Source organism: Alternaria rosae (genome assembly GCF_020736505.1).
Source record: "Alternaria rosae strain MPI-PUGE-AT-0040 chromosome Unknown BKA58scaffold_4, whole genome shotgun sequence".
In the NCBI taxonomy this organism is placed as follows: Eukaryota; Fungi; Ascomycota; class Dothideomycetes; order Pleosporales; family Pleosporaceae; genus Alternaria; species Alternaria rosae.
In genome coordinates, this window is record NW_025763573.1 from 1,423,554 (window position 1) to 1,441,831 (window position 18,278).

The 18,278-nt window shown below is 52.3% G+C and overlaps 5 protein-coding genes across 5 annotated transcripts; 2 read left to right on the top strand and 3 right to left on the bottom strand.

Moving 5' to 3' along the window:
- Window positions 1–244: 244 nt before the first annotated feature.
- Window positions 245–2,729, top strand: BKA58DRAFT_313218 (uncharacterized protein; the record flags this gene model as incomplete). Its single annotated transcript, XM_046167422.1, has 8 exons — window positions 245–275; window positions 329–455; window positions 506–589; window positions 1,155–1,416; window positions 1,467–1,727; window positions 1,776–2,261; window positions 2,311–2,423; window positions 2,477–2,729. 8 exons carry the CDS (start codon window positions 245–247, stop codon window positions 2,727–2,729), a joined length of 1,617 nt encoding a protein of 538 aa, XP_046026253.1.
- Window positions 2,730–4,720: 1,991 nt separating this feature from the next.
- Window positions 4,721–6,535, bottom strand: BKA58DRAFT_312806 (uncharacterized protein; the record flags this gene model as incomplete). Its single annotated transcript, XM_046167402.1, has 1 exon — window positions 4,721–6,535. The coding sequence occupies one exon, from the start codon at window positions 6,533–6,535 to the stop codon at window positions 4,721–4,723; it is 1,815 nt and encodes a 604-aa protein (XP_046026254.1).
- A 2,411-nt stretch (window positions 6,536–8,946) lies between these two features.
- Window positions 8,947–10,620, bottom strand: BKA58DRAFT_150518 (FAS1 domain-containing protein). Its single transcript, XM_046164770.1, has 2 exons — window positions 9,909–10,620; window positions 8,947–9,860 (listed from the first exon to the last, which is right to left on the bottom strand). The coding sequence occupies exons 1-2, from the start codon at window positions 10,356–10,358 to the stop codon at window positions 9,168–9,170; spliced, it is 1,143 nt and encodes a 380-aa protein (XP_046026255.1). The 5' UTR covers window positions 10,359–10,620; the 3' UTR covers window positions 8,947–9,167.
- A 1,795-nt stretch (window positions 10,621–12,415) lies between these two features.
- Window positions 12,416–15,086, bottom strand: BKA58DRAFT_150535 (uncharacterized protein). Its single transcript, XM_046164771.1, has 2 exons — window positions 14,867–15,086; window positions 12,416–14,811 (listed from the first exon to the last, which is right to left on the bottom strand). The coding sequence occupies exon 2, from the start codon at window positions 14,706–14,708 to the stop codon at window positions 12,651–12,653; it is 2,058 nt and encodes a 685-aa protein (XP_046026256.1). The 5' UTR covers window positions 14,709–14,811; window positions 14,867–15,086; the 3' UTR covers window positions 12,416–12,650.
- Window positions 15,071–18,216, top strand: BKA58DRAFT_336854 (type I 3-dehydroquinase-domain-containing protein). The gene is made up of 2 exons (XM_046168264.1): window positions 15,071–15,553; window positions 15,603–18,216. Exons 1-2 carry the CDS (start codon window positions 15,388–15,390, stop codon window positions 18,104–18,106), a joined length of 2,670 nt encoding a protein of 889 aa, XP_046026257.1. The 5' UTR covers window positions 15,071–15,387; the 3' UTR covers window positions 18,107–18,216.
- Window positions 18,217–18,278: the final 62 nt, after the last annotated feature.

An 18,278-nucleotide genomic window follows, 5' to 3' on the forward strand; every position in this document is an offset into this window, starting at 1 on the left:
GGGCGACGGTTTTGAAACTTCGTCCCAGTTCTATGTGCGTGTCAGCAGTTCCGCACAGGAGTTCGCCGGGCACTAATGAACCTCAGGCTCAGTGCTCTAGTAGAGGATATACAAAGTTAATGCCCGATATGCATTGCGGATCTTCCATATGAATTTTGCAGAAGCAAATCCTTCCCTCCACCACCATCTTACTCCGACATAGCTCCTTTTGTTGATAACTCCGCCCTGAGATATGCTCGCATTCATGCCGGCACAATCATCGAATTCGTCTCCGGGTACATCGGCATCATGTCCAGCTCTTGATCCCCCCCACTAACATATACCACAGGATTGAACTACTGGTATGGCAGTGGCAGCTTGCCTGACACTTTAGAAGGACTTCCGCAAGGTAGCGCAAATCCTCGCTTGATGCGTCGTGCCTCGGAAGCCGTAGGACAAGCTCAGGGAATCCAAATGTGAGTATGTCAGTCTTAGCAGACTATCCCCACCAGCATACCTACGATAGCAACCGACCCCGTCTCTGGACCCGGACCGGACCCATCTCTCGCCCGTCTTGCACTCCGTTACCACTCCTCACAAGGACGAACCAGTACCTGGAGCGTGGTGAATGGCCTTGCAGTACGATGAGTCGACGACGTCCCTCTGGGCTTGCGGCAGGCTCCAATCCCCATCATCCACCAGAGACACAGAGCATGTTTCGAAGTACCGGTACGATCCGGAGATGCCAAGAATTACCTGGGAATCGTGAGAGATTGCTCAAGCGATTGCTCAAGCGATGATCCTCGGGGAAAGGATCTGCAAGTCGTCTTACGACCGCCCGTGGCTGTGCATATCGGCACGTCGTATTGGCGACGGAGAATATGTGGTCCGTTTAGGGTCTCCTGGCTATCACGACGGTAATTTGATATACCTGCCCGTTGCGGCGTCAGGATGACCCGTGCATTGCTGCGCTTCCAAGGATTTGCTTCGGCACTGGTTTCGGGGCTGTTGAATTCGGGCTGCTGGCGCGGGGTCCAAACCACCATGGACGGCGCGCATATCGATGCGAGTCTACGCAACAATGTGCGCAAGCCAGATGCGCGACCGTCGGGATGCATCGCCATGTGCTGCTGCCATTTGGAAGAGGAGTTTGAGTTTTGCTGACACTCCATCAGTCAGGAGCCCTCCGAGTGGGACGAAAGCCAGGTGCCCCTCCACCTCGACACCAACCAAACCAACCTCGTGATTCGCCCACTGGCAGCGTCCGCCGCTGCAAATCACAAAGCCCCGCTGGCACCCAAACAGGGACTTGGGGGCGCCCTTGCCAACGCGCGGGGGCAGCACTCGTCTCCCATTGCCGGCACGTATGCGTTGCGGACGCCTCGCGGGAAGATCACATCTATAGCATGTGAAAGCTGCAGGAAGCGCAAGTCCAAGGTACGTACCCTTTCTGCGGGTATGCCATCGGTACACTGACGAATGCGCAGTGCGACGGCGTGAGGCCAAAGTGCAACACCTGCCAATCCAAGAACCTCACATGTGTCTACGATGTCGCAGAAGATGGCAAGACGACAACTCAACTGCGGGCCCATGTCAGACGGTTAGCCAAGGAGTTGGATGATATGAAGTCTGTCGTGTCGCTGCTGGCAATGGCCCCGGATCGTGCATCGGCAGCAAATTGGGCGTCCGAGCTGGAGAAGAATGGTTTCGCACACCATTCAGCTGAGGAGGTCAAGAAAGCGCTTTCGGTAGGTTTCTTCTCAACAACTCTTGGCCTGTTGCTGACTGAAGAACAGGAGTCTTTGGGTCCAGCACCTGCCCTTCCAGACGCCGACTCGTTTGGAACTCCAAGCAGTAGCGAGCCCTTTCCTGGTCACACACACCCTATGGCCGGCTCATCCTATGGCGGTTCTTCCCGTGAAGAGAGAGAGCAGAGCCAGTCTTCGCTGGCCTATTCCCATGACAATCCCGTTGACGTGACTGTGGCCGCGAACCCGTCTCCGCTCAGCCTCGAGGCTGCGGCGAATGCCCTCAACAAATTCGGTTTCGATTGCGCGTTCTATCGGAGGACCAAACGAGACCAGCTCGCGAACGGATGGAGCGAGCCGCAGATATTTGGAAGGTCGGAGATCGATGTCGATACTCTTTTGCTGGGCTTCTTGGACCCTCAGGATGCGCAGCCAGTCTCGACGTGGTGTTCGAGAACGGTTAACAGGCTGCTTCCCGCGTCCCCTCTGCCAGTCAGACTCGCGTCTACATGGCTTTTGACTAAATTGATGCGCGTAAGTAAATGCTTTGTATGCTGTCGAGTCGGACCTAATGCTTCTACAGTATCTCATATGGCCCAGTGTGGAGAACATGAACGCCAGCCCAGAATGGTTGATGCCACCCGCAGGAAAGCAGGAGACGTCACCGTACGATATGCTTATTGACCTTGTCCCCTGGTAAGTTCTTTAGCTCTTCACATCATCTTGGTTTTTTACTAATAACCCTACAGGCCCCAAGTACGCCAGCTGCTGTATGCGCATCCCCAGGAATATCCAGTCGTGCATCTCGTTGGTTTGATCGGTATTACATGGCCATACGCGGACGATGCGTGCCATTACTGGGATATTGAATCCGGATACACCCGTATGACGCCGCTTTTTGAGAGCACCATCGCCGACCTAAACAACTGGACTGTCGATCCAAAGATCCTCGAGGTTATGCCGCAACTGGAGGGGCATATTCCAATCAAGCCGGTAGCATAATTTTCTTGCAGCGTTTTGGGTTGTTCGAGTTATTCTTTCGGAGTTGGGGCCATCATCGGGTTCTTGGTGAAGTTCGTCTTCGCATCTCTTGGTCGTAATCGGCGCATCCTTCACGTATCTTGGGGCGTTGGTCACATCGCAGGGCCGCTGTCCGCGAAAGCCGTCTTTGGGTAATCATGTCTCGTAATCAAACGTCCTGGAGTAAGGCCTCGGGGGTATAGTAATTGGGAACTGAAAAGGGACGATTCAAACGAAAATGTAACATACTTGAATATAAGCAGCAGGTGCACGATTGCCTGAAAGTATCCGAACCCGGCCCTAGCAACGCCAGGCCTTCCAAATACCATTCCTTCAAGTCCGCGGAAAGCAACCTAGCGCTGAACTCCACTATCGGCTTCCAGCTATGTGGCTCTTGTGGCTCTCCTGTATCCACTTTGATCAATGTGATGCCAAGGCTAGACCGGAAGAATCAAACCGGTGTGGCGATCGGTGGAACATCTCGACTCTTTACACGGGCGATCCCGCTAGGAACTTCACCATGGCAAACGGCATTCATGATCGAGAGTCTACTCGAGTCGGTAGATGATTGTGGTTCGATTATTACTCATGTCCACGGCTGTAGCGCATCCCTCTCGATTGCGGAGATGACTGTTAAAGTGTCAGTTAAACATCTCGAGAGACGGGCGCGATGCTCTATACCCAGGAACGGCATATCTACGTGCAGCTCTGCACCTTACTGGTCCCGGCAATTTGAAGGGCACACGTGGGGAGCACGGCTTCTGCCGTGTAAAAGCGTCCCACTTGCGATATATGGGTCTTTCGAAGATGTTGGTATTGGGAAGGTATCCCTCACTGAATCGTTAGGAACTCTTGTGTTGTGGCTTGGGCAGAGCGGATGCAGCGGTCAAGGAGCGACCGCGCTGGCTTTTGTGAGGTTTTCTCTCCGCGGAAGCCGCAATGGCCTAGCCAAGTATGTTCCCGTCTCTGTATCCTGAGCATGCAGCCATTGTCCCACTATGCTCTGGCTTCGACTGACCATTCTGTCGGGATTTAGCATCTCTTGAGTGCTTTTGCTGTTTGGGAGGTTTGGGCTACAACCAATATGTTATTGCCGGGTGGAAGTGGATCTTTGTGCAGATGGCCAGAACGAGCCGTCTTTAAAAGGCCACGTATACCAACCGACATCCTCATGAACCTGGTTTCATTTCTTTCACATAGGAATAATTCTACGAAGCATTGTAGGGCATAGCGGATTGCGATTCTCGATACGTATCTCTCTACTTGGACTAGCGTACCTTCTCAGATCTTAGACGCTTTAGCCACAACCAGACTTTGGAAACCTCCCCAATGAGCATGCGACGCCCGACCACCGAGATCATTCATCAGCAAGGTCGTGAGAAATGCCTCTTCGGGCTGACGCGTATACAGTCATGCAGAAGCGACTCTGTACGAGCTTGCCTATAGTATCATCCGGTAGATGTACCGATAGGTGACTCTACAGCTGAACTTCGGTTGCACAGGGATGTCAAGGATTGCAGTATCCCATGCATGTGCTATCGCCGGCATGCGCAAATCAAATCCCATCTCGCAAAACCACTCGCGCATCGTGAACCGGGCCCACTCTTTCATGGCTGTCAGAAACAAAATGCTTGCGCAAGGGTTGGCATGGTCCCGATTGGCTCAGGTCAACTCAGGTGCACCATCTGCAACTGTGCGTCCATGATGATTGTTCGGCCCGAGTCTTTGATCGAGTACACTTCAGCCTTCATTGCCGGCATCCCTGTCTTATGAATGTTCATCGGTTGATGAACATATTTGATCATGACGCATTGCATAAAAGCGCCGCCCACGGGATGCGCTGGCTAAGGCTGCATTAGAAATTACTTGAACTAAGCTGAACACACCGGGTGTTCTACGACCGAAAGGATAATGCAGCATATCTGCAAGCCATCGAGAACAAAGGAGACGATTTGATAGATGGAAAGCGCGTCTCAGAAAAGATCCTCAACCCCCACTACGTTGCCCCCTCCGCTACCAACAAGATGTCCACAACTTCTTCGACTACTTTCGAACATGTCCCGGTTCTCTTTCTCAGCATTACCGACCAAGTCATTCATCCCTACGATCCATTCGGTTCGCCCTACCGTTTCATTATCAGCCCTCAGGTCGTAGGTAATTCTGCTGCCTACGTATCCGACATGGCCACCAATGATCTTGTTCACTTTAACCTCGCCCTCGGGGCTCGACACACAGATTGTCATGGCAGCATCCTTCCTAGCAGCGAGAATCCGCGATTGTGCTGCAAGACGCGATCGCATCGGTGTAAGAGCGACCGCTGCATGATTCGATTCGAAGGTCGGGGAGCCGACTACAGAGTCTACACGTGATGTTGATGTCACCCCGTAAGTGGACGCTCTGTGTGTCTTTGCGGAATCCACGACAGGCTCTTCTAAAATGATGGAAAATCCGTCCGGAGTGGAGATGCGTGAAGCCGTCGCAATCTTGGATGTGTCGGACGGAAGGAGTGCTGTCGCAAGAGGTTTACAAAGCGATTGAATGACACCTTGAGGGTCGTGAGGGATGCGAATGCGACGTAGCAATGGAAAAGCGTTGGCCTGGATACTTGCTGCGAGCAGGGATGTGGCGTGGCAGCATATCGGTTCAACGTTTGCGAAAGGAAATGGTTGTGATTCTGGGAGCTCTGCAAATGTGGGTGAAATGAATGAAGGCAGCGGAGAGGCCTCGAGGCGTATTTCCCAGTGGATATATCGAACTGATGGCGAACCGAACTCAGGATCGAAATTTCGCCTCGATAATGTGGGTGCTCTGGTTTGGACGAGCGAGAACTCTTTCAAGCTGGTAAGACGGGGAGAAAGAATGTCCGCGATGGTGAGTACGCTTCCAATTTCCAGGTCCACAAGCGTCAGTTTTTGGATCGATACGGCCTGCTGCGAGGTAGCAAGGCGCTGTATACCTTTCTCCGTGATACCGGGGAGGTTCTCAAGGCGCAGTGACTGTAAGTTCGTCGGTATAGCGTTCAGAGCCATGTTGGTGAATGAGTGCGCCGCCAGTCCAGAAATCGCGAGATTTTGCAAATGTGGAGAGTTTCTGAAAGTCCCAACCACAGCTCGGAAATTGAGATGTGTCAACGACTGGCATTGCTCCTGAAACAAAACCAGACTAGAGAGCATGGAGTGTTGAGAGCTCAGGTCGAGGAAACGTTCGGTTGGGTCACATTCGGCGATGTAGTTGCCTCTGATCGTCTCGTCGTCATCATCTGCCCCGGTGTCTCCATCCGCATTGGTCAACATCCACACTCTTTCCTTGAGATTTCGCCTTGTAGACAGCGCATGCGACAATCGGTCGAAGGCTTGTGAGAAGTGAACGTGGAATCCGACTAGGCGTTCCAAACGCGGACAAGCCATAACCAAGGAAGCGACAAGATCCACGATCTCTTCTCGCTCAATGGTTGCGTTCTCGTAAAGCAATTGGAAGTCAGACAAGTGTAATTCCAATACACGTCGGGATAGTCCAGCATTCTCGCGAAGTGTCCTCCGCAAAAGTTTTAATCTGCTTGTGCCCTTTGTCTTGAGTTTCGGAAGCCCTCCATGCTCTTCATTGGTAATTACTAGAGCTTTGCGGTACATGACGGCACTTGCAGCCTTGTCCCATGCACGGCTCGTCAACGACAGGCTGTGGAGGTCTCCAAGATAACACGATGTACAAGCTTGGTTGTGGTCCTGATAGATCAGATCTAACTGCGCAAGGATGCAGTCGTACACTTCCCTGGGGAGTTTCTTGAACATATGCGCCGGGAATTGGTATATAGGCCTTGAGTGTCTGCGTGTTGAGTTCCTCCTGCCTCGTTCGAGCTCCCATGGGGTTTTGATCAGGCGGGGTACAGCGCAGGCATCATACGCGGCATCTTTGTGTATGCTCCGGATGGGAATTTCGGCATCGGAAAAGCGACTTGTTGAACGTATAGCTGCCTTTGGAACGACAACCTTTCTGGACGTGGTGGAGGTTCGATCGGTCGACACACTAATGGATCTCGGTCGAGAGGGCTCATATCTAAACATGGTCAGTGAGTGAAGTCGAAGGCACTCCAACTACAGGTCCACCCGCAAAGTTTGAAACACGACCCTGAAAAGACCCTGCCAATCGTAAAGACTATGAATGGCCTTGACTCCTCCAAAAATTAATGCGTCACGCGCGGACGGCTCGATCAAACTTACACATCGGCCTGATGCTTTTCTCTTCTATCCTTCCAGGATCTTGACAGACGGAACATGGTGATCGCGTGTTCCCTAAGAACACTGCGGCTATGGAAGAAAAAGTCAGAGGAACGAGTGCTAGTCTCGACAGTATAGGAATAAATGTCGCATCAATAAGCCCATGAACAGTACTACACAAAAAGGAAGAAAATCTGGACCAGACGCGTGTAAGACGGCGCGCAATATTCCAGCGCCGCGAACCTACCCTGCAACACTCATATATCCCGTACAACGCACCCAGACATGCGCTCCGCACGGGCGTCAACCCAGCATGATGCCGTCACAGTTTCACGGACTACCCTGGCATTAGCTCCCAAGCAAGACGCCGAGATGGTAAGTCCACAGCGGACGAGGTCAGCGGTTCAATCAGAGAAATCCATGTACGCCACGAGTGAATCATGGCGACAGCACTACGATACGACAGGTCGGTTCTTTCGGCTGTTTCTGGAGATTGCAAATCCTCCGTTAGGTTGGCGTGGGCTTAGCGCCACCGAAGCCGCGGATATAGAGTTGTGCTCTCACTCTCGCGGGTAATGAGAGACTGTGGGACCAGGAACGAGAAATATTTTCCCGGTCACTGTTGTGCCGTTGTACCTAGGTAGTTATGCGACCATGTAACGACCCTCTGCAGCATATGCCTCATAATATTGCACGAGGCTCCTGTCGCGCAAGGGCTGAAGATGAGTGATCTTTTTGATCTACCGAAGATCATGATGCCCAAGTGCATTCTGCATTCGCGATGTGGAGGCTGGAGAACTGTAAAAGGGTCGAACGGATCTCGGAACGACCGCGGCCCTGGTTTTGGCGATCCACTTGGGCAATCTGCGGTTCCTTTCGCCAATCGAGAGCTCGGACGCCGCAAGAACCTGCATATTCGTCCGCTTTGTGGAGAGATGATTATCGCTATCCGTCGCTTTCTCTGGCAAGATGTGCACTCACGGCGAGAGAGCTTTGAACTCGAGATAAGGCGATATCTTGCGGGGTTTCGCAGGTGAAAGAGTCTGGCTGCATAGGGTTTTCTACGGTGTCCGTGCTGCAGCAGGATCGATACCAGCTTCCTTCGAAATTTCGACAATCCTTCTGGTTTGAGCGTTGTTTTACCTCCACAACTGAATGCTCGATGGGAAGCGTTGCGAATTGAGTTTCTAGAAAACTCCGTGTATGTTTCCATGTCTAGTATGAGTCAACACCGCTCGAGGCAGGTACCCGGATAGTGACATCTCATGCAGGCACCTGGTTTTGCTTCGTTTGCGGAGAGCGATACGTCAGATAAACAGCCTGATAACTGTCCTGGATGCGGTTACGCAGCACTGGCGACACGAAATCTCCCAGGTGGCATGGCGACAAGAATACGAAACTGGAGAACATGCCAAAGGTGTCGCCAAAACTACCAGATGCAGTAGCCGTCGAAAGCGGCACTAAAATGTCGTGAAGATTTAGCGTTTGAATCTTTACCCAAGCGGTTCTTAAGCTCGGAGGATTGAGGACGCCGAACGTGCCGAAACTGTTTTAATGGGGCAGCCGCTGCGGTGGCTTGAACGCTGGTTTGTGGCACAATTCCCAACGGACCAGATGATCATGGACGAGGCGAAGAAGGGGTTCCTTCCGTCTTTGCGCGCGAACCTCTGCGCAAGACCTTTTCTTACCACGTGTGTGCACAAAGACATGCGTGATCAGACATTTGCAATGGCTACTTTGCTTCTCGGTCAGACTGAGACGTGACGTGCTGTATAGGGTTTTGTGCACCAGATGCCATTAACCGTTATGCGCAATGTACCTATTTCACAACATTACCATCTCAAGTAAGTCGTGTGAGTAGTGTGCCGCCGGGTAAGTCTGCCGACCTGAAACGCAATCACATCGAGCTATTAATTTGAGCAGATCTAGCACGATAACATCGAGCTACGAGTCTCGGACTCTAAAGCCGTCGCGCAGTGCTATGGAGACCGATGTCAGAAAATCTATCTATCCTGACGCGTGCACCACACTCCAACATCGAGTTGCGAAGAGTAAAATTAAATTTCATGTCTAATAACGTGACTGGATGAGCGAATGATTCACTCAGGTATATTACATTACTCCATAACGATCGTTCCTTACAAGGAAACCCCTCTGTGTATCAATCACACGGCGAGCCTTACACAATTTGCGAACCTGTATACACTTACAAGAAGTAAACGGCAGCAGCGCCGAACAGCGCACTCATGCCAATGGCGCCAGTCTGCCTGGGGGCAGCGTTGTCAGTGTTGGAAGGAGTGCTGGTGGGGTCAGCAGCATTGGTAGCGTCCTCGCCAATGCTGGTGGTGGGAGTGGGCTGGCCGCTGGTGTATGGGACATCAGAAACAGAAGATGCGCCCTCGAATGCTGGCTCTCCTTCTTCAGAGGTAGGGTCGGCAATGGTCGCGTTCGAGGGGTTGAGGACCTCGTCGATGACGTGGACAACACCGTTGGCAATGAGAATGTCGGAAGCGACGACACGAGCGTTGTTCACGAAGATACCGCCCTCACCGATAGTAATGGTAAGTTGCTCTCCGTTGGCAGTCGTGAGAGTAGTACCGTTCTGGAGGGTAGAAGAGTAGCCAATACCACCCTCAGCGACGACGTGGTAGGTAAGGATGCTGCTAGCGTCCTCAGTGCTGAGGTTGCTGAGAGCAGAGCCAATGTTCTGGAAAGCCTCGTTGTTGGGTGCGAAGATGGTGATGTCGGGTGTGTTGTTAACGGTGTCGAACAACTGGGTCGCGTTGATGGCTCCACGGAGGGCAACAAGGTCTGCAGCAGAAAGGGTATCGGCAGTGTTCTCAGGGAGGGTCAGAACACGGTCGATGATGTGGATCACACCACCAGTGAAGTTCACGTCCTGCGTTTGTTAGCTGAGAGAAAAGCCCAATTTAAGAAGAGCACATACAGCTGTTGTAACAGTTGAGTTGGCGAGCAGACCACTGTAGAACATCACACTGTCATCCATGGCGATGGCCTCGACAACCTGACCTCCAGTGACATTGGTGAACATTGGGTTGGTCAACGCCGTGGGCACGAAGGTGCTGGTGTTGGTAATATCGGTTGACCTGAATGTACCGTTGAGGACGTGGTACTGTAGCAGGGCAGTGAGGAGGCCCTCGTTGGAAGTGAGACCAGAAAGTGTCTCATTGTCGATTTGTCCGAAAGCGCTGTTGGAGGGTGCGAGAATGGTGATGTTGGTAAGACCAGCCAGAGATTCAAGGACACCTGCGGGAATGACCGACTGGAGAGTGGAGAGCTCGTCGGTGGAGTTCAACGCAGCAGCGAGATCAGGGACGGTCTCATTCTGAGCAAGTGCGAAGCCCGCAAGGGCGAGGACGGAGAAATGCTTGAGCATGTTGATGAAAGGCCGACCTGATGATACTGGGATAACACGAAAGGAGGTAGTACGAGGTAGATGACTGTCCAGATGGTATAAAATAAGAGGGGAAGCTGGACAATAAGTACTATGTCACCCATGCACATAGCCACAGACCAGTTGTTCCGCCAGGCCTCAGTAAGGTTGGCATTTGCTCTTCCAAGCACATCTCGAACAAACGCCACCGGCCAGTTCTTTCCGCACCCCATGCCAGCCAATAAGGCCTCATTTCGTAGCACGGCCTTCCAGGGCGAAGCTTGTAGCTCGCGATGTTGCCCAGTGACAACGGGAAAGAGTCTGCCAAGTCATCGCACAAGTGGAGCTATGACACAGCTGAAGCCGTACATAGATGCGACCAACAAGCGGCTAGCGTTCTCCGCATGCACTTGGGTGGCATGTGGTAGCAACATTGAGGCTGTTGATCACCCGTGTATATTCATTCTCTACCAGCTCTTGCTCTTTGGAGGTTTTCTGTCAACAACGGTACCCATAGCGGCCGCTCTTTTACGGTAGTGCTTGTAACTTCCTGGTCAGGTTTAGTAGACTGGCTGTCAGAAATCCATTGAGAGAGTCCGCGGTGTTTCTAGACCCAGGACGCTGGGCTGAGGTGAAGTGCAACAAGCACGCGCCGCTCGATCCGGAAAGTGTGGGGTAAGCATGCACCAGTAGCTTGGCAGACGACACCATGACCCAATCGAGCTCGTCTCGAAGGTCTGGGGCGCGTACCTAACTCCGTTTCTTGGGCATACGATGCAAGCATCGAACATTGTTACAGCAGATCGGGTGGGCACGCCATGTGGCTAAGGAGCCATTGCGCGTCTCTTCACGCAGCCTTGTTTGTTATTTTCTCAACCCACCACTGTCTAACAGGCTGGAGCCAGTGCTGGTGGCATAGTCGCATGCGTTGACAAGCAACACGCGTCGACAGTATGAATTAAACCTCCCGCACAACCGTGAAAGTCATAGCCAAGCATCACTCCAAGGTATCACCAAGATTCAAGCAACGATGCATGACGACATCGATCTCGAAATCTCTCCCTCAACCGTCTTTCCAAGTAATACAAATCCATTTCTAATCAAACCGACATTACCCCGTATGTTACAACAACAAAGAACATCACGGCAATTTTTCACCGATTCACCCTGCACCCTCGTCCAAGCCCGGAGTATGCACTTTAACCGAAGATCACGAATCAGACTACTTCGCGCTACCGGGACGCATCTCACACCAATGTCGTCTCGTTCTTCTAAGCGACTCCGTACTCGTCTATACAGACCCCTGTCCATTTGCCCTGAACATCGAGCCTTAGCGTTAGATTCAGGTACCCATACAAGTTTGTATAGTCAGGACCCTGATCTGAGAGGAGTGGTAGGTTAGCTCGCATAAGCTGACGGCGCGGACCTCCGTATCACTTTTTCTAGGCATCGTGGACTGTGCTGCCGGCAAGTCTTGCTTTAGGACAAGGCGACTCTTAGCATGTCTAGCTGGAATTGCAGTACAGCGCAAATTTGCGAATGCATTAGACGATGCGATATGCCCTCCTATTTTGTCGTTCTGCGCCGTATCGACTCATACTCGAGCAGGGTATTGCTCCGTTCGCGCTGCGCCTCGCTCTGATGTACCAACGAGATATCCAAACATCTGTCTAGCTGGGATTGGCCAGATGACAACTATATCAATGCCAATTATTGTCAGCAGCTTGTTGTAAAGCTCGGTTTGTCGGAGGACTAAATGGTCCGTAGCCACTTGTTTCAAAAGTTCTACTGCTTGGCTGTGCAGCCTCGTCGGTGGCCTGAGCATAGCACATTGAGCCTCCTCAGAACAATCCCTTCACAAATCCGAAACGCAAGGACGACTCCTACTCGACGGCAGCCAGCCAGAAGGCAATCTCGCATCCTCGCCGTTGAGTAAATTCACATACCGAAAGACATCCTTTCCGGTGATGTTTGGATACCACCAACGCAGCTTCGGTCTTCCAAGCGTCGTGGCGATGTCAGACTCGAGAGTGACTGCGAAGTTTGTCGCCATGAATCGCTTCGTCATACTCGCCTGAGGAATATGGACGGGAGTCTGATGTTTCCTTTGAAGAGTATTTTGTGTGCAGAGACTTAGATGAGTAAGTCTTACTCCCTCGCCCATACAGTCCACCGGTCGTATGAATGTCGCTACATGTTATATATGTTCGACATCGAGTGGTGGAAAACAAGACGACATTGAGGACGGAAGACTAGAATATGTGGCGGTATGACCGCACAGCTGGACAGCTGAGCTCAGCTGGCATCGTAGAAGTTGTATTGATCCAAATGTGTCGGCGCGGGGTCATTGCGAGGGATGAAATTCGAAGACTGCATGGGCGTGTATTCGCTGAACAAGTCGGCCATGCTCGCTTCTGGACCGAATCCTAGGTTCTGCATGAATTGTGGTTGCGAATCCGACCTAGTTGTGCTGTCCAGGGACGCCAATTCGTCGAAAAAGCTCTCTAGATCGCTGGTGGGCTCCGGACAACGAGGATCGAATTGAGAAGGAGTAGAGCCCGGATGTTGAGAGGCTGCCACTGGCTGAGTTATAGGACTTGTGTTTGAATACATCGACTGCCTTTGATCTGGAGTTGCCATATGGACATTGCTTATATGCTGTCTGTAAGGCATGACCGAGCTCTCCGGCACTTGCAAATGATTCAGCACGTCAAAATAGGTTATAACCTTTTCCTGTAGTCTTTGCAGCCGCATGTGGTATACGTCATGCAGGACAAGACAAGCTGCCTGCCTGTTGACAACGTCGATCAGACACCGGATCGCTGGTGGTAGGCATTGAGAGGAAGCATGTTCGAAGCAATGGTCTAACACATCCAATAGCCGGTGGAGGCTTCTATCGGACGGAGTGCAAGCGAAAGAGGCGCAATGATACGTCGTTAACAGTAAGGCGACCGGTGGTGTCAAGATAGCGAAAGTATTGTCGGAACATATGTGAGCTAGTTTCATAGGCATCAGCGCTCTCCATCTTTCGAGATGCTCAACCGCATCTTTGTAAAGATACTTTGTTGCTGTATCCTCGATGCTGATGAGTACGTCGACGAGGTCGACAAGACTGTTGAAGATGCTTAGAGAGAGTAACGGGGCTCGTCTTCCTGCGTGTGAGGGATCATGAAAGCCAGACCATGGCTGCCACTCTTCCAGGCCATCTTCATCAATGGTTCCGAGGTGCACCAAGTCGCTTCTTCGGAAATGCGGACGCCGTTTGAGTTGAAGTGCTAGCATGCTATCGAGCAGGAAGCAACCAAAATAAACATGCCTGCCTCTGGGATTACTCATCAGCGTCGCCTGATCTACACTTTCAAGGACCCTTGAGGCACATCCAACAAGCAACCAGGCATCTCCAGTCTGTGAACGCAACATGTTAAAGACGACCAAATTGAGAAGTGCTTTGATGTAGCCAATATCGAAGCGATCCAGTTCACTGGGTACGAGCGACTTGGCGTACTCGTATAGTTTCCTGGGCTTTGCTGATGAAGAATCCAACGAATTGCACGTCATGGCTGTTCCGTAAAGTGATCCCACCGCGAGCACGCTCAACAGTTCAGCGAACAAGCCAGATCCAGGCTGACCAGATATGCTTCGAATGCCCTGCACAGGGTGGTCGTAGGCAGTCTTTAAGATGTCATGCTTTTCGCAGATTGGAAGCCAGGATTGTACGTTGGTGAAGTAGACCTCTATAAGCTTCCAGCTGTCTCCCACTATTGGTTTAGATGATGCTGCCATAAGCTGATCGAGATTTGCATGCTCAACATGCTCCTGTAGGTAGGCGCTGCGATCCTGGGTATGGCTAGCATGAGCAGCTACAGACTCATCTGCGCCAGAATCGTCATCACTGGTGTGAGGTGAAATTCCAGTCGATTGTTCATGACGCGGAGGTTCTCCTCCAGATAGTAGCTTATCCACATCGGTGTAAAATTTCGCTTTCCGCCATCGTCTGTGCAACTTGTTTGCCTCTTTCGAGTCACCACGACCCAGTAGTAGCGAAGATGCTCCTTCTTGCGCCAGCTTCTCATGGAGAGAATGTTCATTTTCGGAATCTCGCTGGAACAGATAGGCAAGTGCTAGCTCAAGAGTGCGAATGTAGCCAGGTTGGATACCTCTTTTCTTAGGATTTGCGGTGTACGAGCATTCTCTTGACGTTCCTGAGCAAGTGGAGCACGTTGGCTGTACTCCGTCGCACTTCTCACGGGCGACACGGCACTGGTCACATGCTCGTGATACTCGGGTTCGTTTTGCAGGCTTCTCCTCCGGCTGGGGTGCGGAACGGCGCTTTGCCTGGGCTTGGGCAGGCATGAGCCTTACTCGGACGAAAAGACAGCAAGTGAGCAGGTACCGAAACTAATCTCGGGTGACAGAATTGCCAATGATGTCTTCGCATGGTTCGCGAATTTGTTTTCTGCGGTATTATGAGTAAACGCGGCAAAGCTCGGTGACAGGCGCCGCCAACCCACCGTTTGAATTGTCCACCAGCGCCGCGGAGCTCATCAGCTGCAAGGCCGGGGATCTATCATGTGGGAGTAATAATTGACCCGCGGATAGTTTTCTCGTATGCCCTCAAGGCACGTTAAAGGAGTGCAAAGTTGCCGCGTGGCCAGGCGAAGTCGGGAAGGCGCAAAAGAGGGGGAAGATAGCTTATCCGGATCTTGCACTGTGCGAGTGCTCATGGCACACAAGCAGCCTGCGCCATTACCCCAACCACCATCGCGACATGGCGTCGCGTAAATGTAATCGTTGTTCCTCTTACAACCTCTTCCCGTACTCTCCAGGCTGACTGGAGTTCTTTGTGTGTTAACGGCCTTACCATGCATATTCATAGAGGTCGCAAACACACCCGGCTCAGCAATATACGGCGCACCTTACCTTTTGTCCCTGGAACTACAGGAACTACAACACACTTCCCGAATACCAGAGACCGGATCTAGGGGCCAAGGGGTACTTGAACCAAGTCTTGCGCATCCTGGAGGTCTCAACTATGGCTTCTGTGGTGGTAGGGAAACGCGTCTTTGCGTCCTTGGGCGAGGACGATGGAGCCACCAGTGACTTCTACCGCCGGCACAATAGGCCAATTCCAGGGGAGGCCGCTCCATCCAGGACTGGTGGATCCCGTCAGAGGCGGAAGCTCAGTGTGGGCGACATGTGTAGGAAAATAACCCGTACCTTGATCGGTCCCATACTGACCAGCGACAGCCTCCGCAATGTTCGGCACCCGCTCCACTCCTCTCGCTGCCCCCACCCCCGCCGCTCCTGCAAGTTATCGCCGCCGCACATTCAAGAAGGATGCCTCCATCGTGCTCCTCGGTATGCCAGGAACTGGCAAGTCCACCCTGGCTGTCATTGCCTCGATGGCTTGCCGGAGGCGCGTTGTCGATATTGATGACATGTTCCAAGACACGACGGGCTTTTCTACTGTCAAATACCGCAAGCAATTCGGTGCGGCCAACTATAATCTGCGACAAGAAGAATTGCTAAGAAGTCTTCTTCATGAGCACGACCACGACGCGATACTTGTCTGCAATGGCGTTTCCCTGGAGCGGAATGGGCAAACCTTGATACAAGACTTCGGTCGGACACATCCGGTAGTACATGTACTGCGCGATCTTCCTAGCCTGCATAGCTACCTGGGCCGGCCTGACATGCAGAGACTCAATGACATGTTTGCCTTTACCGCACCTATGCTGCGGCGCTGCTCTAATTACGAGTTTTATAACATATCCGAAGCCAAAGCCGGGAACGTTGACACGTCAGATGACCAGACCATGCCGCCCGCGTTTCTCACATTGAAGAGGGCGCAGAGAACCTTCCTCAAGTACTTGTCGCTTATAACGACTCCCGAGCTTCCGGATGAGTCAGTTGGAGCGTCCATTCCACCACTAGAACCTGGATATCCGCTGTCCGATGTAGCAACTGAGCTTCGGAAATACACTTGTGCCGTACAGGTATCGCTGCAAGACATACTTGCTCCGGACGCCGACGTTCAGAGCCTAGAAGTTGGCGCTGACGCCTTTGAGATCATCCTTGATTTGAGTCAACAACGTCCCATGGCCACCCTCATGGACGATGTTAGCGCTTGTGTTTCGAAAGTACGCAGAAGCACAGTGGTACCCATCATATACCATGTGTTGCCTACTTCCACCTCTGATGGCAGCCGAACACTCTATCTGGAGTACATACATCATGGTTTGCGCCTGGTACCTGAGTACGCGACCATCGACTTGTCGCTGGACTCTGGCGCGCTTGCGGACGTGATCAACTCTCGTGGTACAACCAAGATGATCGGACATCTGCATGCCGACAAGCCATGGGACGATCACTCTTGGGTGACACAGTACGAAAAGGCTGTACGTGTTGGGTGCTCCGTCGTTCGTTTTACTCGGCCAGCTCATTCCATTGATGATGATGTCTCGGTTCGCAGCTTCAGTCGCCGAATGGCAGTGCAGGATGCGCATATCCCTTTGATTTGTTATAACACAGGACGAGCTGGCCGCCGCTCCGTATGCTTCAACCAGCATTTTACGCCTGTCGTTGCGGCCTCGAAAAGGGACGAGGCTGACGATACCGCGTCAATAGCACAGTATCCACACGATTCTTGGCTCACTGCTAAAGAAGTGACACAAGCCCTCTACAATTCGTTCACATTCGACCCGATGCAAATGTACATCATTGGTGTGCGCCTAGGATACAGCGTATCGCCAGCGATGCACAATGCAGCGTACTATGCTTGCGGAATGCCACACATTTTCAGTCGCATCGAGAGCCCGACTGTGAACCGTCTCCAGGAGCTTGTACGCAAGCCGAACTTCGGCGGGTCCATTGTCATACAGCCCTTCAAGATGGAGGTAATGGCGCTGGTAGACTCGCTGAGTCAACATGCCCGAGCGATTGGCGCTGCTAACACCGTTATACCTGTACGTCGGAGGAATGACGATGGCAGTATCCCAAGCGACCTTGAACTCTTCCACGAGCGCAACCAGTCTGGGCCGGTCCAAGCTCTCTATGGAGACAATACCGAATGGATTGGGATCCGGTCCTGCGTACGACGCGGTCTTTCCCCAGCTAACGCGGTACGTCCGTCAACGTGCGGACTCATTATTGGGGCTGGCGGTATGGCGAGGGCAGCTGTTTACGCACTGTTGCAGTTGGGTGTAATGAATATTGCCATCTTCAACCGAACCCACAAGAGAGCCGAGAGTCTCGTAGCGCACTTCTCACGCCTTACCTCGAGCTCAACGGATCAAGTCAGTTCACGGATGATGCGGCAGATGCAGCCGAACTTGACGATATTGAAATCGCGCGACGAGGGCTGGCCAGAGCATCTCCGGGAGCCTACTATCATCATTTCGTGCATACCTACGGATCCGATAGATGGGGGCCCAGCAGCGCAGTTTACACTACCTCCACAGTGGATGGAGAGTCCGACTGGCGGTGTGGTCATGGAGACTGCATACAAGACGCTCAATACACCACTGTCGCAGCAAGTGCGAGACGCGCCAAAGAAGCTATGGACGTACATGGACGGTCTGGACTTTATCCCCGAGCAGGCATTCGCCCAGTTCGAGCTATTTACTGGTAAGCGAGCGCCACGAAGGGTGATGCGTGAGGAGGTACTGCGTGCATGGAGGGACGAGCAGGGCAATACTGATTTGGAGATGGTGAAGAAAAGATGCGCAGCCATAGACGACCAAGAGCCCTAGGGCGTGCATGATGATACGAAGCATAATGTTATAATGCCTAATGACGAGTGTCGAATATGATGAAACTACGTCAAGTCGGCCAAGCATGCTCGCCTGGGGCAAGATAGACGATGAGATCCCTGTAGCGATCGTGTGGTGCACGTTCCTAGTGAAAGTCGGGACGCGTCGAGTT